The 24640-nt window shown below is 43.3% G+C and overlaps 6 protein-coding genes and 1 pseudogene across 8 annotated transcripts in view; 5 read left to right on the top strand and 2 right to left on the bottom strand.

Moving 5' to 3' along the window:
* The window catches only part of LOC122614172 (longitudinals lacking protein, isoforms F/I/K/T), a 61762-nt gene extending 59220 nt beyond the window's left edge, over positions 1 to 2542 (top strand). The window contains exon 6 of the mRNA XM_043788675.1: positions 177 to 2542. Within this exon, the coding sequence (XP_043644610.1) occupies positions 177 to 1498 (1322 nt within the window). The 3' untranslated portion in view covers positions 1499 to 2542. The remainder of the gene's footprint in view (positions 1 to 176) is intronic.
* LOC122614175 (peflin) lies at positions 2527 to 4262 on the bottom strand. Its single transcript, XM_043788694.1, has 5 exons — positions 4145 to 4262; positions 3866 to 4085; positions 3247 to 3326; positions 3123 to 3186; positions 2527 to 3041 (listed from the first exon to the last, which is right to left on the bottom strand). Exons 1-5 carry the CDS (start codon positions 4151 to 4153, stop codon positions 2815 to 2817), a joined length of 600 nt encoding a protein of 199 aa, XP_043644629.1. The 5' UTR covers positions 4154 to 4262; the 3' UTR covers positions 2527 to 2814.
* A 25-nt stretch (positions 4263 to 4287) lies between these two features.
* LOC122614174 (translin) lies at positions 4288 to 5421 on the top strand. The gene is made up of 5 exons (XM_043788693.1): positions 4288 to 4445; positions 4499 to 4586; positions 4658 to 4754; positions 4816 to 4931; positions 4988 to 5421. The coding sequence occupies exons 1-5, from the start codon at positions 4371 to 4373 to the stop codon at positions 5317 to 5319; spliced, it is 708 nt and encodes a 235-aa protein (XP_043644628.1). The 5' UTR covers positions 4288 to 4370; the 3' UTR covers positions 5320 to 5421.
* Positions 5422 to 5812: 391 nt separating this feature from the next.
* LOC122614032 (carnitine O-palmitoyltransferase 1, liver isoform) lies at positions 5813 to 14826 on the top strand. Of its 3 annotated transcripts, none has more exons than XM_043788488.1 (9): positions 5813 to 5996; positions 10851 to 11031; positions 11100 to 11837; positions 12133 to 12332; positions 12396 to 12734; positions 12843 to 12908; positions 13547 to 13928; positions 13991 to 14350; positions 14406 to 14826. In XM_043788488.1, the coding sequence occupies exons 2-9, from the start codon at positions 10891 to 10893 to the stop codon at positions 14526 to 14528; spliced, it is 2349 nt and encodes a 782-aa protein (XP_043644423.1). In that variant the 5' UTR covers positions 5813 to 5996; positions 10851 to 10890; the 3' UTR covers positions 14529 to 14826. The 3 variants fall into 3 exon arrangements, with proteins under 3 accessions (XP_043644423.1, XP_043644422.1, XP_043644424.1); XM_043788487.1 differs by lacking the exon at positions 5813 to 5996 and adding an exon at positions 8841 to 9069; XM_043788489.1 differs by lacking the exons at positions 5813 to 5996; positions 12843 to 12908 and adding exons at positions 8842 to 9069; positions 13068 to 13127.
* LOC122614423 lies at positions 6623 to 7722 on the top strand (annotated as a pseudogene).
* Positions 14827 to 16783: 1957 nt separating the features above from the next.
* LOC122614761 (neuropeptide-like protein 31) lies at positions 16784 to 17228 on the top strand. Its single transcript, XM_043789410.1, has 2 exons — positions 16784 to 16896; positions 16959 to 17228. The coding sequence occupies exons 1-2, from the start codon at positions 16798 to 16800 to the stop codon at positions 17226 to 17228; spliced, it is 369 nt and encodes a 122-aa protein (XP_043645345.1). The 5' UTR covers positions 16784 to 16797.
* A 265-nt stretch (positions 17229 to 17493) lies between these two features.
* LOC122612931 lies at positions 17494 to 24634 on the bottom strand. Its single transcript, XM_043786843.1, is given in 6 exon segments — positions 17494 to 17983; positions 17986 to 19419; positions 19422 to 20095; positions 20098 to 22839; positions 22902 to 24110; positions 24174 to 24634. Coding segments are annotated over 6 exon segments (6765 nt in total). The 5' UTR covers positions 24499 to 24634; the 3' UTR covers positions 17494 to 17602.
* Positions 24635 to 24640: the final 6 nt, after the last annotated feature.

The following is a 24640-nucleotide window of genomic DNA, read 5'->3' as shown; positions in this document are numbered from 1 at the left end:
TAACACCATTTTTGCCCTAATCCCAGCAGTCCAAGAGTTACAACTTGCTTTTTCATTTGCCACAGCTCAATCAAAATGATTGACATACATCAAAGCGAAGGAACTTCAGACGGAGTGATACGAACGCAAAAACCAGAAACTAAAATAACTAATCCCAACTATGTTTCCAATTGCAGATTTGAGCAGGAAGGAGAACACCGCACCCGATGTGGCCTCCACCGCCGAGATTCAGCGCAGTTTCCAGCGCAGCATTCTCAATGGCAAGCAGCGGGATGAGCAGAAGATCCAGTTGCCCGGCTCGCGGCGCAAGCGCTTGTCCGTTACCGAGGTATCCGACATGCTCTTCGAATTCTACAAGACCAAGTCGGCCAAGGTGCCCAAGGCGGAGCAGCCGCACCGCCAGGTCTCCCCGACATCCGGCGAGATCCTGGATCCCTCGGCTATTTCGGCCATTGCCGTGTATGGTTCGGCCTCCGAGACGGCCTCAAAAAACTTGAATGCTGATGAAGTGATGCGGGTTCAGAACGCCACAGCTACGCATGTGGTGGGTGCTGCCGCTGGCGCCGCCGCCTCATTTCATCCACGGCCCAAATTCACCCTGAAGACAGCGGCGTCGTCCACGGAACAACTGGGCGTTGTTAAGGCCATACCCACATCGGTGCTGGTGGCCAATAGTTCGGTGGCTCTGACTCCGAAGCCGCAGGCAGCCGTGATTGCCGAGGCCCTGATGCGGAATGGACTGCACAGCTTCCAGCAGCAGTTGCGTGCCCAGGAGATCCTGCGCCAACAGACTCCCCATCGCCGCATCAAAGAGGAAAACGATGTCGGAGCCGCTGGGAACGACATTACACCCACCAAGATTCTGGAGAACCTCTTGCGCAAGCAGCAAGAGCGCGACCTCCGCCACTCGGAGTGCGAAAACGAACCGGGCTACTCGACCGAGGACGACGAAGAGGGTCGCTATCATGCCTTCGATGACATTCACCTGATGGAGCAGAGCGGTGGCAAGTTCGGCAACGGCTCTGGCATGGGCATGTTCAATGCCAGTGCCCATGGAGGATCCACCAACTCGATTCTAGATGCCCATCAGGCCTTCCGCAACCTGGAGTTCACCCTCAGCGACTATGGGGGCAGCAGCAGCAATGGCAGCACCACCAGTCCCAATGGAATCGGCTTGGATGGCGAGCCCGTTTACGAGTGCCGTCACTGCGGCAAGAAGTACCGCTGGAAGTCCACACTGCGGCGCCACGAGAATGTCGAGTGCGGCGGCAAGGAGCCATCGCACCAGTGCCCTTACTGCCCCTACAAGTCGAAGCAGCGCGGCAATCTCGGTGTCCATGTGCGGAAACACCACACCGATCTGCCCCAGCTGCCCAGCAAGAGGAGATCGAAGTACTCGATGACTCGCGAAAACGGGATGAGCGGCTCCATGTCCGATGACTCGCAGGGCAAGCTGATCATCGACTTCAATGGGAAGGGAGAGCTTGATACCAAATAAACTTGTACGGGGTCCGAGTGATGCTTCCATTTAACATATTACATTTTATACGACTGGTGTCTTGATTGTCCATTTGCGAATTTTATTTCTTGTCATTCATGTGTCATCCCAAATATTTAATGTTTACTTGTAATAATTTATGTAATGTAAGCAAATGAAAACCAATCTAATCAAGCATATAATCAAAGTAGTCTTAAGGCCTTTTTCTAACGATGCAAACATGCGTTGAAGCATCAGTTAGTAACTTTTAAATTGTATAAAATTATGATCCACGAGTTGTCAATTTTATACCTACGATTACGTGTGCAAAATATTATCAAACACTCAAATATTTTCTAAGGCCTCTACTATTTAAGATATCAAGCGCATCACGCTGTTGTCCAGAAAAAATAAGTATTTTACCAGGGCTCGCCATGTGCGTATTTTCATAAAGTTCCCAACATCTTGCCCAAAAACCCTCTGCCATCCAACGATCTCTTGACTTGGCTTGATTAAGCAACTAAGACTCAACCTTTGGTAACTACTCGATAAGCTCAATCGATGCCATTTACAATGATACACTATGACTGAACTAGTTTAGATGACAATTGCATTGAACTAGCTACTAAACAAGCCATTAACCAATTGAAAAACAACTATTCCTCGCCCTGAAGACATTCGTTTCATATATTTATGGACTTTAAGACTGAGTTTTTTGTATCTTAAAAATTATTAACCTATGACCAAAAAAAATTGGAACATCATACGATTCCCAAACCAAAAACCAAACACTTATTATGCCTAAATGTTTTAACTGATATTAATGTTTGTATTTGACCATTAAGCTTTTGTGCCGTCACATTGAGTCGCCCGATATTCTATGATTGTATACTACATAAGATTATAATTCCTAACTGCATATCACGTGATCTTCACCGATCGACGAAGACACGATTACGAACTGTGGGCAGTGTGACTGCTAGCATAAGACATGATTTTATAATGAACTTTTCATATACAATGTTTACATTTTAAATAAAACACATATATTTTAATTTTTAAAAATACGTGTGTATAGTTTATTAATAGGCGCAAGAGACTTTGTACTATGATTGAGTCGAACTGCGATAACAAATACTTTTGAAATTTGATTCTGATACCAGGAGATTGCAATATGACTGTGGAGTGATTCATTTACATATTAAAAAGCTAACACCGTCGAAATTTGAGGAAAAATGCACGAGTCGCGGAATTAATGGTCATCCTCTGATGGCTGTAGTGTGTGTGCAAGACTGTGGATATGCATTCCCGGCGAGCGGTTGCATTGAATAATTCTTTCAGTACGAGCAGCCAATGGCCACGGTGAGGAAGTCCTCGAACCCAATGGTGATGGTTCCATTCTGCTGAGTGTCGCGCTGCCTGAAGGCCTCCGTGAAGCGCTGCACCTGCACACAAAGCACGATGAACTGATCCACGGACACCTCTTTGTGGGCCTGGGGGTCGCTCTTCTTCACCAGGAAGTTAATGAAATCGGGCGAGAATCGAAAGCCCATCTGCGTGAAGGCTGCAAACAAGTGTGATCATTAGTGTGAAGGCCACTCACACTCCATAAGGAAGTGGAGATTAAGCTGTTGTGTCAGCTTACCTTGGGTTAGTTCCTGCTCTTCGATGTGTCCAGAGGAGTCCTGATCGTAGGTCTTGAACACTTGCTGTAAGAGTGATGCCACAATAAGTCAGAATTCCTAGTACCGATGTAAGAAATACTTTACCAGCCATTGGTTGATGTAGTTGTAGAGCTTCTCGAACTCATAAACATCGATGGTTCCACTGGCATCGTTGTCGAACATGCCTGTTGAGTAAATTAAAAAGAAGCGATAAAAACACAACATACATACATAAGTCGCAGGGTAAACAAACGAAATAGTGTCTGCCGCTCCAGGTGATCTAAACAAATATGCATGTACCCTAAATTGAGTCTATAAATACAGTGGAACCTTTATAACAGAAACTAAAGCTCTACTCGCGGTGACTCAACTCCCGGTGTTCGACCTATAGAGGCTCTTCTGTAGATATGTGCACACCTACTGGCGTCACAGTTTCGGGAAGGGGAACCATGGGAATTTTTAAGTCTTTCATGACTAAAGCTTACATATTATAAACTTTCAGGATAACCTAAATATATACTCATGTGCCCTTCATTGGTTCTTGGTATACAACAGGTCTACTAGACAACAGGTTTTTGTGTTACTATGTTACCAACGAAACTAGTTGAACTTATGTTCGTCTTATAAAGGGTCTGCTGTATACACATTATTAGTGTGCACCTTCTGACGTCACAGTTCCTGGAGTGGAAACTTTGGGACCTCTTTTGGGAGGGATTCAGCTTACTTATCATCAGCTTGCAGGCATTATCCGAGAAGTGATCGCCACGTCCATTCACCAGGGCCGCCTGCAACTCGGAGGCGTTGATCTTTCCAGATCGGTCGCGGTCCACCATGGCGAACCATTGCTGTGCCTGCGGAGAAACCTGGGCGTTCTGCGGCGGAAATGCTCCGGGCGGCGGGGCATAGCCACCAGCGGGCTGGGCATACGGATTATAGCCTTGTCCCTGTGGATGAACGACAGCATTTACACTTAATCCACTTTCCTAAGCCCAAAAACACTTACATACGACATTTTGTCACGAGCCTAGTTAAATTCTAATTGGAACAGGATGGACAAAACAATATTAATGAAACTGCAGATGACAAGAAGGGCGTTAACCAGCACTGGCTGGGGCAAGCGATAACAATTGGACATATCGATAGCAATAGCTGGAATTATTGCTTGGCTTTACTCCCATCCCTATCGCCGGTATAAACAAGCAACAAAAGCAGCTAACTATTAAGTAAAAATGTCGAACTTTGTGAACTTGGACATCTTCTCGAACTACCAAAAGTACATAGACAATGAACAGGAGCTCCGGGAGGTGGGTAATCCTTTAGTTACTCAAAAGTCACCATCTTAAACCATTGTTTTTAGAACATCCGCATTGTGGTGCGCGAAATCGAGCATTTGGCCAAGGAAGCGCAGATTAAACTGCAGATAATCCACAGCGATTTGAGCCAGAGTAAGTACTATGCTAAATAATAACAGCTTGCTTAGTTATCATATGACTTATTTACTTTCCTTGAAAACTAGTTAGTGGCGCCTGCGGTTTGGCCCGCAAGCAAATCGAGTCGTGTGCCGAAAAGTACCAGAAATTGGCCGAACTGGTGCCAGCTGGGCAGTACTACAGGTGAGTCAGATGGTGAAATACATGGTGTCTATTGTGGGTGTCTAATTCTCCGCCTCTGCAGATACTCCGATCACTGGACCTACATTACGCAGCGTTTGATCTTCCTCATTGCCTTGGTTATTTACCTGGAGGCGGGCTTTTTGGTCACCCGCGAAACAGTGGCCGAAATGCTGGGATGTAAGCTAGATTTGAAAGGGCCTTAGGATACCAAATAATAGTTAATTACTCCACAGTGAAGACCAGCCAGTCTGAGGGCTTTCACCTGGATGTGGAGGACTATCTACTGGGCATCCTGCAGTTGGCATCGGAACTCTCCCGCTTTGCCACCAATTCCGTCACCATGGGCGACTACGAACGTCCCCTGAATATCTCCCATTTTATTGGCGACCTGAACACGGGCTTCCGTCTGCTGAACCTGAAGAACGATGGTCTGCGAAAGCGGTTCGATGCCTTAAAATATGATGTCAAGAAGATCGAGGAGGTAGTCTACGATGTCAGCATACGCGGTCTGTCCAGCAAGGAGAAGGACCAGCAGGAGGAGCAGGCTGCTCCTGCAACCGAATAGTGGACTTCGTACGTAGGCTAACAGACAGTTTACTTAAGACCTTAATTAAGATGGAAGCGTTCCATTTAAAGACACATATATATCTCATTCATTGAACAGAAACACATTGTCTTTTACTAATTAGAAGCACGATAAGCATACATGTAGAGTCAATTAGTACCAATTTTATTTTATTGATAACTTTACCCTAAAGGGGAATAGTTAATTAACTAGACGAGTACCTGGAGTACGCCTGAAATTTGTGCAACTAAAAAGTCATTGAAATGGTTGTGTACATTTTGATTAAATCATAACCAAGTACAAATGTTTATATGTATGCAGGCATGTGCAGATGTTTGAAGGCTTTTAACCCTGTTGAAAGTTGTTCAGCCGCCACCACTGGGCCGCAGTTGTTGTTGTTGGCCCGATCATATGGTGGAATTGTTGCTGTTCTTCTTTGGCCGCTGCTTCCGTTTCGCTTTTGCTTCTCAGGCGCAGTTTCAGTCTCTCTTTCGCCACCGCAACGCTTACAACATTAACATTGCGCGCGCGTCTTTGCATTTGCCTGTCGTCCGTCGTCCTTCCCGTGTTGTTCTTGTTGCTTGCCACGTTTTGTGCGCTTTTTATTGTTTCGCCCTTCTTAGCATTTTGATTTGAAGAAGGAGACTGCAATTGCAATTGGTTGCCGTTTCAAGAATGTAAGTCTGGCGGGCAATTTGCCGTGTGCAAATTCCGTTGCCCCAGAAACTCACGCACTCTCTCGGCCACGCCCCCTTTTCCGCCCCCGCCCCAGAAAAGCTAAAAACTAAAGCCTCCACAACCTGTTTGGCAAAATTGGGTCACAAATCTGGTAAAAACTTGTTGCCCGAAATGGTCACTAAACAAATAGCACTGTATTTATTACAAAACCCTCGTCGAGTCTGCAGTTGCGTTGTTGCTGTTTGTTTGTTTTAATTTTTTTATTTCGTTACGCAGACATAGTTGTTGTTTGGTGTTTTTCAAAACACGCTTTAATCGCAGCGGTTCAAAGTCCGAAACGAGTTTCCGGAGAGGCTTAACGGGGCACGCTCTCCCTCTGTTGCTCTCTCCCTGAGTGGGAGGAGAGCGAAACATGCTGAGAGAGCTTTCGACGTAAACATCTGTAAAGCAAACCCACAACAGACACCCACATACACAGCACAGACGGGCAGGTGTTGCTCTCTGCGCCTCTCTTCCCCTCCTTCTGGCATTCTCATTTCGAAGGGAAAATGCTAAGGAAAAGCTCAGACGCAAGCGAACAACAATAAGTCAATATAATAAACCCAGAATCCGAGTGCTAACTGTTATGGAAAGTAGCGAAACCATTAGCTATGGACCTCCTGCATTGAGTGTTTCGCTTTCATACCCGGTAAACGTAGACTTACAGGGTATATGTGTTTTAAATACATCACGAAGCACAAACGAACTTAGGCATAAATACTATTAACTTCATTTCTGGCATAATTCATAAAAAGTTAGTAGATATTACACTATTTTAAAACACACCCTAATATAATCATTTAACATACTCTCTCACTTGTCATAGTAATTATTTTATTAGTAGTGAGTATGTATAGAGCTAAATCATTTGAGCAATCATTTGCTTGTTTAAATCGCATGGCAATTACACGTTTTTTGAACTGTTAAATAGCATTTCAAATGGTTGTCAAACAAAAGTATTAGGTGTAGTGCGTTATGACCGTTTCTAACGACCATACTCAACCAAAAGTGTGTTACGTTTTTGAGTGCGATAGTACTTCAGAAATATTTTTATTCCTACAAAGTACTTTCATTGCTAAAAACTTACTTGCATTAATGTAAAAGCGGGTATCTTGTAGTCGAGTATCTCAAAGATAGCACGCGGCCACGGCAGCTGTGAATGATTTGCAAGGGGTCCCAGTCGCAACTGGTTCCCAGCGCCTTTGTGCCGCCCCTCGCAGCCCGACCCTCCAGAGCCACCTACCTCGATTGTACCGCTCTCGTTAGACATGCGTGGCTGCCTCCGTCGTTCGTAGCCGCCGCACATTTCAAGTTTGCTGCGGTTCAAAGTCCAAACTCGAGATACAGATACCAGCACCACCAACAGCACCACCAACAGCACCGAGAGATTACTGCACCATCTCGTTTTCATCGTCTTCATCGCGGTGGTTACTTTCAATTCAAATTCTCCAATCTGGGCAGATCTTCATCGGGGGGTACGAAGATCCCAGTCGTGCGATAAGAGGGCGACATTTATGCCAGGTAGACACTTCCAACGCGTCACTGATTGCACTAGGTTATTCTGACAGCACTCACCTCTTATCGGAACCGCGTGCTCGAGCAATCCTTATCAGACCGCCGAAATTGCGTACCACTAAAGTTCTCACAGGCCCCCCGCCACTGCGATGATTGGACTTTCAACTATAAATAGTGAGCGATAGGTTTTATCGCCTTGCTCAATTGCAGCTTATCCACGCCTGCTCATTGGTCAGTTTTCGGTTATAGAATCAGATCGTATATGTAAGACTTGTTTTTCAGCGGGTTTATCAAGTAAACAGGCTATCTCGCCATGTAACCGCGATAAGAACAGGTGTGGAGAGCCCATCTTCAGATCTGAAGTTGCTTACCTAAACAACATGCAGATACAGTGCCATCTGCGGTGAGGTCAAAGTCCCCTCGCCGAATTTTAAACCTAATCTTTATGATATGAACCCTGATACTACGAATTCGTGCCGACTGCAATCTCAAATATGAGTTATTTACGCTATTTTTATAGCACAGCGAAAGATATATGGGATAGCACCAAATACCCTCTCGTTTTATCATGCCCTTTAGACTTGGAAAGTATCTTATCTACAACTATGTATGTAGATTTAAAATAAATTAATTGTTAACCCTGTTTATTGTTATTTTTATTGAACCAGGCAAACTAGAATGCTAATCATTTTGATCTACATATTCAATCGAATTAATCTATGTGTTCATAGGCTATAGCCTTAGTGAGAGTTGGCCTATAAGAAGTATGAGCGCCTTTACATAATTGCAATATATCTGTATCGAATCTTGATAAGCGGACTGATAGGCGACCTAGATTCCTAGAAATTTGTCTAGCCAAGTTCAAAACAAATTTTGAAGAGACGTATTAACCAGGCTAACTGCACATACCCCTCAAACGATGAGTACACCCATCTTATATGTATATGCACACACTTGTAGGTGTTTATTGCGCCCAATCACATATCCATTTCGCCACAAGATAAGGCCTATCGATCTGAAGAGACCGTATTCCCGGAATATCGCCGGTCAACACACTCCACACACTTGGGCACCCCCCTTCCACTTTACGACGAGCCTCTCGACTCGTGACGCATCCATACCACACTCAACCACACTCAACAATACTCAAGCATACTATACCATACCATACAACGCCGTGCCAGACCTGAAAAGCACATCGACTCGACTCTGGGCTGTAGTATCTCTGTCTCGGCGCTCCGCTCCGAGTGCTTTTAAGACCCTAACGAACGCGTTGTGCTCACAGTCGATTCAGTCAACGCTCGGCGTCCAACCGATCAAGTCGCTTTATAAGAAGGGGATCCGTAGCATCCCCAGGTTCCCCATCATTTTCGTGTGTGCATCTGGCCTAGGATTTCGCAATTGTCATTTACCAATTCCCCCACAACGTTTATAAATACCACGCTCACACATCGCCGTGCAATTAACACAACCCGGAAACAGTTTACGTTTTGCGAATTGCTTTAATTCGACTAGAAGGTTTGTTTTCCTCTTTTATTTATCTCCCACCACCAGCTGAAGGTCGGAAAAGCGTAAACAATGCGCAGCGCAATCGAAAGCAATGGGTTTATAATCCGCAAAGGTTGCATTTTTGCGGCTTACGTGGACCGCTTCTTTATTAGTATTTTTCGCTTGGCGATCTTTTCCCCCGGTCTTTATCTCGATCCCATTTAAGTGACCCAAATTCGGGCACATGTTTTTGATAGTTGGAGAATCTATTAAAAACCTTATCAGCTGGGGGGAACTTTCAGTGGTTACATAAAACCCGGCATTGGACCCGCCCCCCTCACAAGTAAATACATACATATAGGCACAAGGTCGAGCCCACTCGATCTAGAAAATAGCTCAAATTTAAATTTGTGCAATATAATTAACACTGTAGATGTGGACCCCGTATAGGAAGAGATCGCAGTGTGAAAAAAATAATTCGTGGACTTTGGCCCCTCGTGCCCAGCAAAAACAACAAGATCTTATTAAAAAAGAAAACAAATCGCGCATACATTATTTGTGTGCTTTTTATTTTCCTATGTTGAGGTGGCTTTTGTAGTGGTTATTGTTGCTTCTCTCGCCGATACGCAAACAAATAAATGCCGGTAGTGGTCGGTGCTGAGTTATTATTATTAAGCATACGCCGCATAGTCGTCGCCACAAAGTGGGTCAAACGAAAATGAATTCGTATCGTATCTTGTTGTGGCTATTTCGAGTTGGAGCTGGTGGTCTTTCTGGTTTATTGATATGTTTGGACAATAGATATCCGATCGGATGCACTGACCTTCACCAAGGTGCTTAAATCGATTCAAGGTTTTCCTTAGGCGTTTATCAGAGTTTATCAGAGCGGAGTGTAATATTGGGCTTGCTGGGAGAAGTTGAGGGAATTTTATTCATTTTATAAATAGATATATATAAATAAACATATTTGTGCATGTATGCAGCGTAGTCGAGTTCCAAAGCTGCGTCGAAACGTTGAATAGCCACTCAAACGAAACACAATAGCAATCAAATAGCTGTGCAATTTATTAGCGAATCCAATCCGAGTGAATGTATAGAACTGCAGTTAGCTGGCGAAGCTTGCCAATTATTTATCGGAGCAATTATCTTGCGAGTGAGGAAAGGTGAACTCTGTCTTCGCTTCTAGCCTGCCACTGGAGGCCGTTCTAGAACTGAATGCCATCCATTCGATGGACTGCTGCCCAGAGCCGCAATCACAGACAGACTCTATAGTTAATCCCGCTGATGATAACCCTAGCCCCAGCTGAATAAAGCTGCGCTCAGTGACGTCAATCATCAGTTGCATGTAGAGTGTTATGACATCGAAAGCTGAATACTAATTAATTTATATATGTATATAAAGCGCGCAATAATTGAACTTTGGACTGGTGCGGCTCCAAACAAAACACTTATGAAAACAGAGATACAAATGTGAAGTATCTACAATCTAAAACGCATTTCAACTCAAGCGCGAGTGGCAGAACGTTGACCAAGATGTTTTTTGTTCGTGAATCACATGGCGGCGTGTATGTCTGGCAATTTCCATTCCACCTTATCAGATAATGTCTACTGCGACCCATCTAGACCACAAAGAAACAAGTTATCGGGAGTCAGAACTGGGCGTTCAACTTAATTGGCGAAAATATGAGTTTTTCTATTAGCGTGTCTCCTGTATCTTTTCTTAAATCAAGGTTTGAGCGGTAGATTTCCCGAGACTTTAGCTGAAACTTTCTTCCTAGTGCTTATGTATACCCATTATCTGTCTCTCGCAGCACTTTCTTGTACTTGGGATATCATTAGCAGCCTGCAGGTATGGCTGAAGCCCATGCCGCCGTGGCATTCTCGTTTGCCATCACCCACGAGGGCTTCGACATCAACTATGACCACGAGGTGCTCAACTTGGTGTGGAATTCGGGAGTACGTTCCTGGAAAAAGCGCTTGGGTCGCGCAAGGGTAAGTACAAACCGCATGCGTCTACTGAAATTCAAATGGACACCAAATTATATGGAAATTCTTTCCAGAACGGCGTACGCAATGGCGTCTATCCGGCGCACATCCAGAGCCTCTGGCTGATCTCAGCAATAGCGCTGGGTCTACACTTCGCGGGCTACCAGGCTCCATTCAATCTGACCAATCGGATACTGGTGCACCTGCCTTCCAACACAATCAACTGGCAGGTGACCGCCTGCTTTTTCGCCGCTCTGGTGGTCTGGCTATCGATCTGTTTCACGATGAGATACATTCTCAAGCTGCTGCTCATGTACAAGGGCTGGATGTACGAGTCGAGAGCTCCTGGCAGTCGCGTCTCTCTGCCCACCATGTTGTGGGTGGCGGTGGTGCGGGTTCTATCCAGTTGGAACAAGCCGGGCCTCTACAGCTTCCAGGGATCTCTGCCCAGGCTGCCACTGCCCTCCGTTAAGGACACGATGACCAGGTACCTGCGAAGTGTTCGTCCGCTGCTGGATGATGAAAACTACACGCGCATGGAGCGACTGGCCATTGAATTCGAACAGACCATCGGCAAGAAGCTGCAGTGGTACCTCATCCTCAAGAGCTGGTGGTCCACCAACTACGTCTCGGATTGGTGGGAGGAGTACGTCTACCTTCGTGGTCGCAGTCCCCTCTGCGTGAACAGCAACTTCTACGGCACGGATGCGATCTTCATGAACCTCACCAACAAACAGGCGGCGCGTGCGGCCAATGTGATCTCCCTGCTCCTCAACTTCCGTCGGCTGATCGAGCACCAGGAACTGCAGCCTGTGAGTAACAATAATTGGCTAGAATAACATTTTATAAAATATTTGTATAGATAGTGTTTAATGTGTGCTTGAACCGACACTTGAACTTGCGTTAGGGTAAATTCCTACTATATATTCAAAAGATTTTACGCCACAGTTCATGAAGTTCTCTAACTACTTTATACAGACATTAAATAAGCATTAGTCATATTCATTTGCTTTGTTGGGACGAATATTTGTATAAGTAGGTCATAGACTTGTCCCTACTTAACCATTAGCGTATCCCTTATATTAAACCTTTTCTAATTCTTTTTAGATCATGGTGCAGGGCATGATTCCTCTGTGCTCTTGGCAGTACGAACGTACCTTCAACACGGCACGCGTGCCTGGCCTGGAAACCGATCGCATCATCCACTACAGGGACTCCAACCACATTGTGGTTCTGCACAAGGGCTGCTACTACAAGATGCTCATCTACTACAAGGGTCGCATCCTGCGTCCTTGCGAGTTGCAGGTGTAAGTGACTTGGAATACAACTTTAACAGAGCGAGAGAGTTATTAACTGGTATTATTCTGTAGGCAAATTGAGGAAATCCTGAATGGCAAAGCCACTCCCGTGGAGGGTGAGGAACATTTGGCCGCCCTGACCGCCTGGAACCGATCCAAGTGGGCGGAGGCTCGCAACACTTTCTTCTCGTGGGGAGCCAATCAAACCTCTCTGCGAACCATCGAGTCGGCCGCTTTCGTGCTCTCCCTGGACGATGAGCCCTTCGAGTTCGATTTGGCGCGTCCGGAACTGCTGGACAACTTTGGCAAGAAGCTGCTGCACGGCAATGGCTACAACCGCTGGTTTGACAAGTGTTTCACTGTCTGTGTGGGCACCAATGGTCGCGTTGGCTTCAACGCCGAACACACCTGGTAAGTGGCATTCTGCACCCAATGTCTTCTTTCAGCACCCATCAAATTTATCCGATTTGCCATACTCAACTATCTGAACCGATTTGTAAACTATCCAAAATCCAAAAGGTCCGACGCTGCCATCGCCTCACACATGTGGGAGAACCTGATCGTCGACGATCTTGTATCGGACGGGTAATGATTTTAGATTCCTATGCCCGCCTGCAATTTGTCGGTTTCGGTTGGCTGCGTTCAGTTATCACCTATCACCCATTGTCCCAATTCAATTATTATTTTTATTAACCCCGGTTGTGGCCTAACAATTTATTTACACCATCTACACTTTTTTTATAGGGCCGATGCACCGGTTTTGGGACACCTGTGGGAGTATATATTTGGTGATGATATTTATGGGTAAACACTTAACTACAAAGCACACAAGCACTAAGCAAAGCTATTCAAGTAATTTTTGGGTTGAGCACGAGAGATCACTAGGTGCTAAAAGCTTTGATGATCTCGCCATACAGTAAATACTAGCTTCAAGGAACTTGAAACATACAAAGTCTAGTATGCGAGTGCAAAACACTTAATGATCTAATTTTTTAGGGATTATTCATTTATGACATGTATATAATTTTACTTATTCCTCACTGCGTTTATTTACTGTATTTACGAATGCCAATCAACCCAAAGGCACACAATCAGTTTATTTTGTTTTCGTGACTAACAACAATTACACAAAATTAACAATACTTTGATTTACGATGCTTGCAATACCTTCCCCCACCAAAAATCTCTCCACAATGCTAACCTATTCCTTGGTAACCCTGTAGATATGATGAATCTGGTAACACAAAGGGTACCCCAGAGTTCCAGCCACCCACACCCACCAGGCTCGCTTGGGATCTTAAGCCTTGCCTGGCGCAGATCGAAGAGGCCACCATCGATGTGACTAAGCTAATCAACGAGGTGAACCTACGCATCCTGGTGCACCAGGACTACGGCAAGGGCTTCATGAAGAAGTGCCGCATCTCACCGGATGCCTACATACAAATGGCTCTGCAGTTGGCCTACTACCGGGATGCCGGTCGCTTCTCGTTGACATATGAGGCTTCCATGACCCGTCTGTTCCGCGAAGGAAGAACTGAGACAGTGCGTCCCTGCACCATTGAGTCCTCCGCCTGGGTCAAGGCCATGCAGAACCCAAATACAACCGTAAGATGTTAGAATTACATGTAACTGAATCACTGGCTAATCCATACATCCTTGCTGTACAGAACGATGAGCGTGTCAAGATGCTTCAGGCTGCCTGCGATCGTCACCAGCTGGGCTACCAGGATGCCATGTGCGGTCGTGGCATCGACAGGCATCTGTTCTGCCTGTATGTGGTCTCCAAGTACCTCGAGGTGGATTCACCCTTCCTCAACGAGGTGCTCAGCGAACCCTGGCGCCTGTCCACTAGTCAGACTCCGCACGGCCAGACGCCGAAGATGGACCTGAAGAAGCATCCGAACTGCATCAGTGCTGGAGGCGGCTTTGGGCCCGTGGCCGATGATGGTTACGGTGTGTCCTACATTATTGCCGGAGAGAACCTGATATTCTTCCACATCTCAGCGAAGACAACGTGCCAGCAAACGGTAGGTAGCACTGGTTCATGACATGAAGCCTTGCTAATTGAATTGTTTTTTGCAGGATGTGCATCGCTTCGCGCAGAACATATCGCAGGCTCTGACCGACATTCGCAGCATGTTCGAGCAGCACATGAAGGACCATCCGAAACCCGCCAAATCACTCACAAACGGCAAATCCACATAATCCGCTAGGTCCATGTAGTCGAGATTCTTGTTAGCATTTGTTTTATCCCTTCTAGTTGGTCGTTTTAAACACATCTGATACATCCGTCTAGTTTAAGTTCCAAAAGAAGTGCAAAAGTCGTCGTGAGAGTTATACATAAACAATGCAATTTTTTATAAACAATTGTGACTTGGCTGACTTGTTAAGATTTAGTCTTTAGATACTTTTGCACAATATTTGATGTTTCTCAATCAATTAGTCTGTAATCGAAGAAATCGCGTAACCTTAAGTGCTTTAAATATACTTCATTTTAAGCGTATGATCGCCATTGTGTTTACTCTATCTCGTCGCCAAAGGATTGGCATTTATGGTTACTCCATTGATCTCCTTGTCCACATGGGGACGTTAGTTCTTGGGATTGACGGGCAGCTTCGTCCAGGGCATTGAATCCAATAATCGCACGGCAGAAGAGCGTGTATTTCAGGTCAAGAGTTGTATGGGCGGCATACGTAATGAAGAACTGGCTGGCATTGGAGTTGGGTCTGTTGTGGACCATGGAAACTATTCATCGATCAGTGTGCTAAAAAAATATGGGGTTCAGAACTAAAGGATTAAAGGAACTATTCTCGTACAGTCCTAGAAATCTCTTATAATCAAAAGTTAAGCATAACCAGATTTTGAATACAGATTTAACAAAAAAGTACGGTATAGTTGAGTTCCCCGACTATCAGATACCCGTTACTCAACAAGTAATTTCATACATTTTGTAACATATCGATAGAATATGGAAAAAATAAAATAAAAATAAATAATTAACTGTGTCTAAAATGTGTGCGTTTTGAAGCGGTGGAAGTTCGCAAGACATAAAAAATAACGTTTAGAGTGGACGTTAGGGATAGGAAAACAAACTCCGTCTATGTAACGGGTGTTTTTTTTAGAGGTATAGAACTTTAAATTGCAATAAAACAACGATGGATTATTCGATTGACATGAATTTTATTGACATGAAAGATAATCTTGTGGCATTACATTTTAAATATTTCTGCATATGACGCACGGTGCTCGGATGTAGTCAATCTGGACGTCAATTTGCAATGATTTTTCCAACATATTTGCGTATATCGCAATAACGCGAATTTGTCTTCAAATGGTTTAGCGTTTGTGCTTATCGCATAGACAATGATTTACATAGCCACAAAAAGTAGTCTAGCGGTGTTAAATACAAGATCTTGGAGCAATTCACAGGTCAAAACGTGAAATTAGGCGGTCACAAAGTGTCTTCAATAAATCGATTGTGGCACGAGCTGTGTGACACGTTGCGCCGTCTTGTGAACAGTCCTGGACATTATGGTCGTTCAATTCAGGAATGAAAAAGTTAGTAATCATGGCTCTATACCGATCACCATTGACTGTAACGTTCTGGCCATCATCGTTTTTGAAGAAGTACGGACCAATGATTCCACCAGCCCATACAGCGCACCAAACAGTCAGTTTTTCTGGATGTAACGGTGTTTCGACATACACTTGAGGATTAGCTTCACTCCAAATGCGGCAGTTTTGTTTGTTGACGTAGCCATTCAACCAGAAGTGCGCTTCATCGCTAAACAAAATTCGCTTATGAAAATCGGGAACAACAGCAATCTCGTTTTGGGCCCATTCGACGAATCTACGCCTTGCTTGATGATCGTTTGGTTTCAATTCTTGCACGAGTTGGATTTTGTAAGCACGCAAACCAAGATCCAATTCCTGTGCTCGATGGAGGATGGACTCATTCGGGTCTTCCTCAATGCTACGCTCTACAGCAGCAATAGCTTCTTCTGTACGCACCGTACGGCGTCTCTGGATGCGAGTTATCATAGAGTAACGGTGCGAAACGGTCCATGTTAATCGAATTAACTGCTCTGATGACATTTGTCGACGTATGGCGATCGTATTCCCAGACATTATTTTCGAATAAATTGCACTATTTCAAGCGTGTTCAGGCGTGGTCTATTCATGACGATTGCAACCAACTGAGAATAATCATTGACAGCTGTTAATCGGTCGCCATCTGACAGTATGCAACTTAAGTTCATACCTAAAAAAACACCGTTATCTAGAATTGCATGCCTAATCTCAGCTTCTTCTTTTATAGTTGATCCGACGTTCTAGGACTCTACCTGTTGCCGGTTAGTATACCCAATTTCTCTAGAAACGAGAAATTTAGGATGTGAAGTACCTGGTATCATTGCTTTGTTAGGCTGCACTTAGGTAGCCAAACGTGTCCTATAAATACCAGGACTCACTAGAAATGAGCTCAGTTGAAGTTTTATCCTTGAAGGCGATTCATACTCGATACTCGTACTCCAGTCTCACCGAAGCTGAACGTATTTTCAAAATGAAGTTCTTGGTGAGTGTTTTCATAGTTCTCAAACATTTTAGACAGACTCATTAATATTATTTGGTTTCCAGATTTTCTGTCTGCTTGCTCTGTTTGCCATAGCCTCGGCGCGTCCCCAGTTCGGATTCGGTGGATATGGAAGCGGGCTTGAGCAGCAACAACAGCAGGGTGGTTTTGGACCAGGTTTTGGTGGTTTCGGTTCCTTTGGACAGCAGCAGCAGCAGGAGAGTTTTGGCGGAAATGGAAACTTTGGACAGCAGCAGCAGGAAAGTTTTGCCGGAAATGGAAACTTTGGCCAGCAGCAACAAGAATTTGGTGGTTTCGGCGGTTTTTACGGTTAAATACTGAAGAACTGATCATTAATGTAACATCTAAGCATATTAAATAACGGAATGGAAAGTTACTTAACGTGTTTTTAAAATTGTATATAGATACACATGTGGGTCAAGCTGATTTTCAGATCTGCTCATTTGGTTGCTACAACGTAATAGATATTAAAAGATCAATTTTTTCATTCAACTTTTATTCAAATATTATATTTATATTATTTGTGATTTTAATTTTTTTTTTAATAATATTAAAATTTTTTTTCATTCAACTTTTATTCAAATAATATTATGAATTTGGTACTAGTCTCAAGTTGCCCACTTTAAGTAATTATGATTGAGAATTTTCTCGAAAATCTACATGTTTTCGAAGAAACTCTCAATCATATCTACCGCACAATTTTGTAGAACCCATTGGCACTGGCACATGGACAGTAACTGACCTCCTGCTCCTTGATCTCCGCCGTGTTCTGTCCTGCGTATTGAGGATCGTTATGTGTATAGTTCGGGACTTCTGTCAAGCTGCAGTTTTCTTTCTGGAATCGGAAACTGGAGTCATATAGGACTCTAACCTCGCCATCGTCGATTTCTTCGGGGGCGCATGGACAGCGGAAGGGATCTTCAGATTTCGGAATGGGAACGTCTTCATCGTGGTAAGGTGGATGGTGACTACAAGTACAGTCTGTACCCGCGGGCACTTCCTCTATTTGTCTGTCATAAACCTTTGGTCTTTGCGGTTTTCTACACCAAGTGAAAAATCCGCTACGCTCGAGGACTTTTTACGGCTTTCTTCTATAATATTTTGATCATTTCTAGCTTTGGCTGGTTTTACATTAGTTTCCCTTAGCGATTTTTCTTCCAAGTTTTCATCCTGCGGCCGTTTGTGGTATGTTTTGAAACAGAGAAACCCGCCTGATTTTGTTTGTGAAGGGGATTTTCTTTCTCTTTGGTTGAACTTCTCCTTCGGTTTTTCTATTCGTTGAAAACATGCAAGTCCCCTAGATTTTGAAGCCCTATCCTCCTTTTTTTTCGCTGGAGGGGTTGTGTCCTTTTTATTGTTATTGGAAATCGATCTTGAAGGAGTTTTTTCTTCAGGTTTCGATTTAGAAAGAGCTTTTTCATTTCCAATTGCTGTTCCCTGCTCAGTCCTTGATTCATTATCATTTTTCGGTGGTTTCAAGCAACTACTAAATATGGAGGATTTCGATTTCTTTCCTTTCGTATCTTTGTCTTCTATTAATTCGTCACTTTTGCAATTCCATGAAATGAAGTGATTTTGGGATTCTATTTCACATATGCAAGCAGAGGAAGATTTCAATATTAGGGATTTGTCTTCAATTATACCAAGGAATGGGCACTCTTCGGCACAGTTTCCAGATTTCTTTTTCTCCTCCTCTTTGAATTTTTCGAAATTTTTCAAAATATGCCTGTCGTAGCTGTTTAAACTGGGATCTGTGACTAGAGGATTATGTCTGTTTTGGGCAAAAACTGGTGCAGGTATTTCAGGAGTAATGCAGACAGTTCTTACCACCGAGTTTTCTTTGGATTTGTGCATTTGTTTTGCTTCAGCCTTAGGTAAATTACAGTGCCTATGGAGTACCTGACGATCCTTTTTAAGAGGGACATAAATCTTGCATGGGTGGCAGACTCTAGTTTCAATCTGATCATTATAGTAATCATCTGATTTTCCACTACTTTGACGACCCCTATTCTTGGAATTATTTTTGCATTTACGAAGATCGGTGAAGAGAACTCGATGACGGTAGGGACAATCTTCAAAACATGACTCTGAATCGTAGCTTACATCACACTGATCCTTTTCCCGAGCCTCTAACATCTTTTCGTTTGTCCAATAAATACCCTTTTTCTTTGGACAATGACAGTTACCTACGGTTTCTTTTAGTCTATCTGGGAATGTTGGATTATTACATACTTCAAGATCATTAGCTTTTAGCCGGTGATTACAACTTTTAGCGTTTAACTCTGCGGCTTTTTTGCGCTGTACCTCCATATCGTCATTTTTCCTTTGAAAATTTGTTTGACCGGTTGTGTTTCGTTCACTATATGCTGTCTGCCTTTCAGAAGTCACTTTACGTGAGTTATTGATCGTAGCTTCACATTCTTTAGGAATTCTATAAGTACCCTGATTATTAAGACAATGTACATTACCGGGCACCTTTGTCATATATTCGATCTCCCCATTTTGAGGAGGAAAGGCTCTCCCAATCTTTCAGGGCATTTTGGATTCTCACAGACTGGAAAATTATAAGCAGTGTGATTTTGGGGAATATATTCGTATCGCTGCCGATTATAACAATTCTCACCATATAATCCCGAATGTTCCTGAAATTCGTATTCTGGAAATGGAGATTTTTCTGCGTCTTTAGTTTTTTTTTCGCTTTGAGGTGATCGTCCTGCAGAACTGATTTTACGCGACTTACTATCCCCATATCCACTTTCATTCCGTGTCCTATTAATTTCTCTTGTACTTTTACAAAATTCCTTTCCGCACTTCTTTTCCGAACTGCCTACTTTGGCGTTTGTTGGATATTGTTTTCTATCATTATTGAAATCTTTCTTATCAGTGCAATCTGAATTCTTAGAATTATTCCCTTTTGTATTTTTTTCAACATTGCAAGTTCGGGATATAAGTCTATTTTGTGGAGAGTGGATATCATTGTTCGAACCTACTTTATATGTTAAATTATCTGGACAACTCGAATTGGCGCACGTTGAAGCCCCTGTGTTCTTTCTAATTTTTGGATTGGGAAAAGACTTTTGATAGGGACAATCTTCAATGCAGGAATTTCCTTCGACTTCGTGTTGTGGGTATTGCTCTAGTTGGGTTCTTCTGGACGGGAACATCTGTGAAGAATTCCTAAATTTTCCGGTTCCCTATACGTTCGCTGTATTTCGGGACTATTTTCATTTGCGCATAAAACATAGTCGTCGTCGTTTCTGGTTCGATGTCCTTGTACCATTTTATCTCTTCTGTGTCTATTCACTACTGTAAAGCGAGGACCTCCGTGTCTTATTTCACCTTGATTGAAAGGGCAATTTGGTGAGCACCTCGCAGCTTGGAAATAATGCTTAGTCCTTTGGCTCCTAGGATTATTAGAACCAACTTGTTGATTCAAAACTTTATCGGTCTGATGTTTATGGGAATTCCTGTTAGAATATCTTTCAGGTTCATTTGCGTAGTCCAACGAAGGATCTTTGGGTTTCTGACAATCTTCGCCTGGTTCAGATCTAGCTGTATCATTTATAATTGTATTCTTTGCCGAACAATATGGATTTCCGCAAAAGTCTTCGTAATTATAATCGGGGCCAGTCTTTGGAAAAGTTTCGTTAAGACCAGAGTCCGGGTTGCCCTCTGGTTGGTAGTTTTCCTTTGAATAATACGGGTTGCCCTCTTGCTGGTAGTTTTCCTTAGAATAATAAATAGCACTATTAACTTTCGGGCAAACTGGATTTTCACACGAACTGGGCAATTGACCGGCTTCTGGACAAGAGGGATTATCGCATGCTTGTGTAGGGTCTTCATAGTTTTTGACTCTATTAAGAGTATTACAGGATTGATCGCTGACTTGGAAGGTTACTACTCCTCGATTGTTTTCATATGGGCAATGCTCGGGTCGTTTGCATATTTCTGAATTAGGCGCAATCCCATTTTCTCTTCCCGTTTGCGTATCTGGAAATTCAGGATTGTATCTCGGTGCGATTTCCGTTTGATCAAGGCTGTTCGAGTTGGGGTTAATCTGACTGTTCCATGATTTAAAGTATTCTAAAGCATATGGGCAAGTTGAATTATTACATATTTGTACAGGCTCTTGAACACCACTTCCTTCATATGCTGTATAAGTTTCTTGACAAATATTATTGCGGTCCTGAATCGTTATTCCTCCATTTCTTTGTCCATGTTCTGGTCCAGGAAAATATTGCTGACCCATGCGTATTTCCTTGGGAGCATGTCTTTCTGAATTTGATGTTGTTTTTGAATTCTGGCTATAATGTGAATCCGTTTTTGGCTGGCTTGTCGAAACATTCTGTTGACAATTCTGCATCTGGGGAGTATTTCTAATGCACTGGGAATTCAAACATGATCTATTAAAACTCTCATTTAGGCTTTGATTCTTATTGTCCGCTATTGGGTAATTGCTTTTTCCTTGACTGCCGGTAACAAACTTGGTAGGTTCGTTGAATGGTTTCTGGGTTCGATATGGTTGACTCTTTCGTTCGCATATTTCCATTGGGTAATCATAATCTGTTTGTCTAGATGATTTATTATTTGTATAAGGTTCATTAGCTATGGATCCATTATTAAAGGAGGTCTGAGGTGTCCTTTCATTAATTGCGGTGCTTTGAAGTGTGTAAAGTGCATCATTTTTTAAGGGACAAGGGCATGTAAAATATGCATTCGAATTAGATTGATAAGTGTTCGATGGGTTTCCAAAGTTGAAAGCAGCTCTTTTGCTGTAAACATGCTTATGACCTAAATTCGATGGCCTTTCATAATAGTGAAGTTGTGGAGAGCTATCCTCCTTAACGTAGTATTGATTTTGGATAGGTTTAATTGGTTGACGAAATGCTTCTCTTTGTTTATGGACATTTTTCCGCTTGTAAGAATTAGGTTGTGGTCGGCCTCCATCTGCAGTCTTGGAATTTTCACACTGTCCGAATCCTTTTCTAGAATTTATTTGCTTTTCGAGACCTGCCACGGTTTTTTGGAGAATATTTAAAATTTCCCTCACGTCACAAGCGTCCCCATGTTTTGGAACTTGCTCTTTACGTATTGACTTGCGTTTTCCATCCTGATTCTTTGCAACTGATCTTTTGGATGGGCATTTTTCACACACATTGCTTATTGGCTTTTCGTATGCTGAAGGCTTCTTCACAGATCTTTTTCGAGAACTACATCTACTGCAACAACTGCAACATCTACTACTTTTTCGTTTTTTCGTGCAAATTGGCTTCTTATTTTTCGGAGCAGTCACTTTGGGCAATGCAATTTCTAATGAGCTGGATTGGTTTTCCTGGGATTGAATTATAAGGGAATTGGAATGCACAAGTTTGAAACTTTTAGCTTCTGCTTTTTGTAGCTTATATTGAACTGGATTACGTGGTTTAACAGCCTCTCTTTTAGCGAGACGAGGCTGTTGGGACTTATCCGGTTTTGCTGGTTCAATATAATCCTGATTTCGTTGCCTTTCTCGCTTTTTAAGCTCTACAGAATTTGATTGGATTTGATCTTCGTGTGATTTAATTATAAGCGTGTTTGATGTTACTAAACTTAACCCAGTTGGCGTTGGTTGCTGTGCCTTATTGGACTGATTGATACTTTCCAGATTTCGTGCACCTGTTTTGGATCTATCTGATCTTCGTTGCTCTTGATTAAATCCTGGAACTTGTTGCCTGGGCAGTGCAGCATTATGAGATATTTTCTGATAGTTGGCATCATTTCCGCGGGGTCCTTCCAAAAACAGAGCTGATGTCTGAGTGACACCCACAGTGCATTTGGGACTGCGCGTGTCAGCATATCTTCCATTTCCCATTTCAAAGGAACCACGGAATGAGTCTTCAGTATCAAAACTTCGAGAAGTTTTTTTAGATCGTCCTGGGGCTTTAGCTGAAATAAATATTATATGAGTTTAGCTAAAACTTATTTAATCACGTATATGCTTATAATACCTTGTCTATAGGACCTTTTATCCATCTGGTTGTAATTGTCCTGTGAGTCGTGCCTTTTTCTTGGAGTATCCGAATCATTCGCCGAGTATTCTTTATGACCATAGTACGGATATTCATTGGTTGCAGTTTGATACAAATGTGGAGAGTTTCTACTATACGTTTTAACGTCGTCTTGATATTCATTTTGAGTTCCACGTTCACCCAACATTTCTCCACTTTCCACATTATTATTGCGATGACCAAATTTTTCAAGCGAAAGGCTGGTTTGTGTAGGTAATTTATTTCTTTCGTAAAATTCCTTCGGTGGCTCAATAAAGGAATCGTACGAGACTTCTGAGTGATTCACACCCTGACTCTTTAATATCCTGTGGTTTGCCTTACAACTTATTGATTGGCATACCTTTCCTCTTTTATTTTCATATTGGGAATTGGAAGTTCTTCTTTGAACTCCCCTATCTTGATCCATATCTTTGCTTTGGCGCACTGGTACGTATTCTTGACTTCCCCTAGCCATATATTCTTGGACTTCCGTATTGCTGGGCATTTTAAGGCCCCACTTGGTCCCAATATTTGTAGGGGGTTTGCTTACCTTCTCTATTTTGTTTAGATAATCACACCGGCACGGGATCTTTGGTTCGTACTCATCCCCCACTTCAATGTCCGTTTCCGAGGGACTATAACTGTCGTAGTTCTTGAGAGTTGGTCCTGAAAAGTGTTGTTTACACCCACAAGAAATCCTTGAGTTGCCACTACTTCTTGATGGTGTTTTGGAAACCATTCGATTTGGTTTAAAATCCTCGCCACTGTTGACCCTCTTCTGCAGTATATGAAATCCAACCGAAGCTGGGGATTTCCTTTCCTCAGAGTAATTCCATATTTCATTTTCGCTGATTGTCTGGGTTTCGGCCACAGAAACTGCCTTGTTTTTCTTTACTCTTTTTCTAGCTCTCTTTTTGATTGTGCACTGGCAGGAATTATCCGACTTGAGGGGTGTATTAAGCTGATGATCATAGGGGGTGCGATTGAGAATCGAACAATTGATAATTTCCTCCAGAGATCCTTTTGAATTTCTCTTCAGTTCCTCTTTGGCCTTGCTGATATTAAGGTGCCAGGTGGATGGGTAATTGCTGGTACTATGTCGCGACCGAGAGCTGCCCCTGGAAAGTTCTCTGGTTTTCAAGCTGTGACCACTTAAAGTTCGGTTGTCCTCTGGAAAGAGAAGAGTAGGTAAGACCTTTGTATGTGGTATGTACTCAGCATTAATAGACATACCAATTGGCTTTAGCTTCCCGCACGAACGTGAGTCCCTCGATTGGAGGTCGCATCCTGGCAGATTTCCTGCCGTCTTCCTCTCCCGGAGAGCTCTAAGCGGACTGGATGCCAAAATCCTGTGCAGTTTCATTGGTGCTCTCGACGAGGATCTCTCCTGGATTTCGCCGACCAATGTGGAATCTCTTCTCGAAGGGGGAGATACCACAACACCACCATGGTCCAGCCCTGATTCGGTCAAAACATGCCCTCCGCTAACACTTTTGGCTAGGGCTCGTCGCAGGAGGATTTGCTGAGCAGTACGCCGCCTTTTGGCAAGGCCAGTCATTTTCAAGGAGCGCTATTCAAGAATGGCAGCTCAGAGGTTCAGTTACATTGTTGGATTTATCTGACAGGTAGGAAAAAGCAACCGCATTGGAAAAAATAAAAAAAATTTTAAAGGGGCTCAAAAGGGGCACACACAAGGAAAC

Source organism: Drosophila teissieri, chromosome 2R (genome assembly GCF_016746235.2).
Source record: "Drosophila teissieri strain GT53w chromosome 2R, Prin_Dtei_1.1, whole genome shotgun sequence".
NCBI classification, from domain to species: domain Eukaryota; kingdom Metazoa; phylum Arthropoda; class Insecta; order Diptera; family Drosophilidae; genus Drosophila; species Drosophila teissieri.
Note: the sequence above shows the minus strand (reverse complement) of the source record. Positions and strands in the feature narration are given on the sequence as shown.

Excerpts from the sequence above, each read along its gene's own strand:
- LOC122614032 (XM_043788488.1), top strand. The coding sequence starts at position 10,891 with ATGGCTGAAGCCCATGCCGCCGTGGCATTCTCGTTTGCCATCACCCAC. Across the intron at positions 11,838-12,132 it reads AGCACCAGGAACTGCAGCCT|ATCATGGTGCAGGGCATGAT; the intron begins GTGAGTAACAAT and ends AATTCTTTTTAG. Across the intron at positions 12,909-13,546 it reads GACGATCTTGTATCGGACGG|ATATGATGAATCTGGTAACA; the intron begins GTAATGATTTTA and ends GTAACCCTGTAG.
- LOC122614174 (XM_043788693.1), top strand. The coding sequence starts at position 4,371 with ATGTCGAACTTTGTGAACTTGGACATCTTCTCGAACTACCAAAAGTAC. Across the intron at positions 4,755-4,815 it reads CCAGCTGGGCAGTACTACAG|ATACTCCGATCACTGGACCT; the intron begins GTGAGTCAGATG and ends CCGCCTCTGCAG. Across the intron at positions 4,932-4,987 it reads AGTGGCCGAAATGCTGGGAT|TGAAGACCAGCCAGTCTGAG; the intron begins GTAAGCTAGATT and ends ATTACTCCACAG.
- LOC122614761 (XM_043789410.1), top strand. The coding sequence starts at position 16,798 with ATGAGCTCAGTTGAAGTTTTATCCTTGAAGGCGATTCATACTCGATAC. Across the intron at positions 16,897-16,958 it reads TTTTCAAAATGAAGTTCTTG|ATTTTCTGTCTGCTTGCTCT; the intron begins GTGAGTGTTTTC and ends TTTGGTTTCCAG.
- LOC122614175 (XM_043788694.1), bottom strand. Across the intron at positions 3,327-3,865 it reads TGCCTGCAAGCTGATGATAA|GCATGTTCGACAACGATGCC; the intron begins GTAAGCTGAATC and ends TTTACTCAACAG. Across the intron at positions 3,042-3,122 it reads AGAGCAGGAACTAACCCAAG|CCTTCACGCAGATGGGCTTT; the intron begins GTAAGCTGACAC and ends ACTTGTTTGCAG.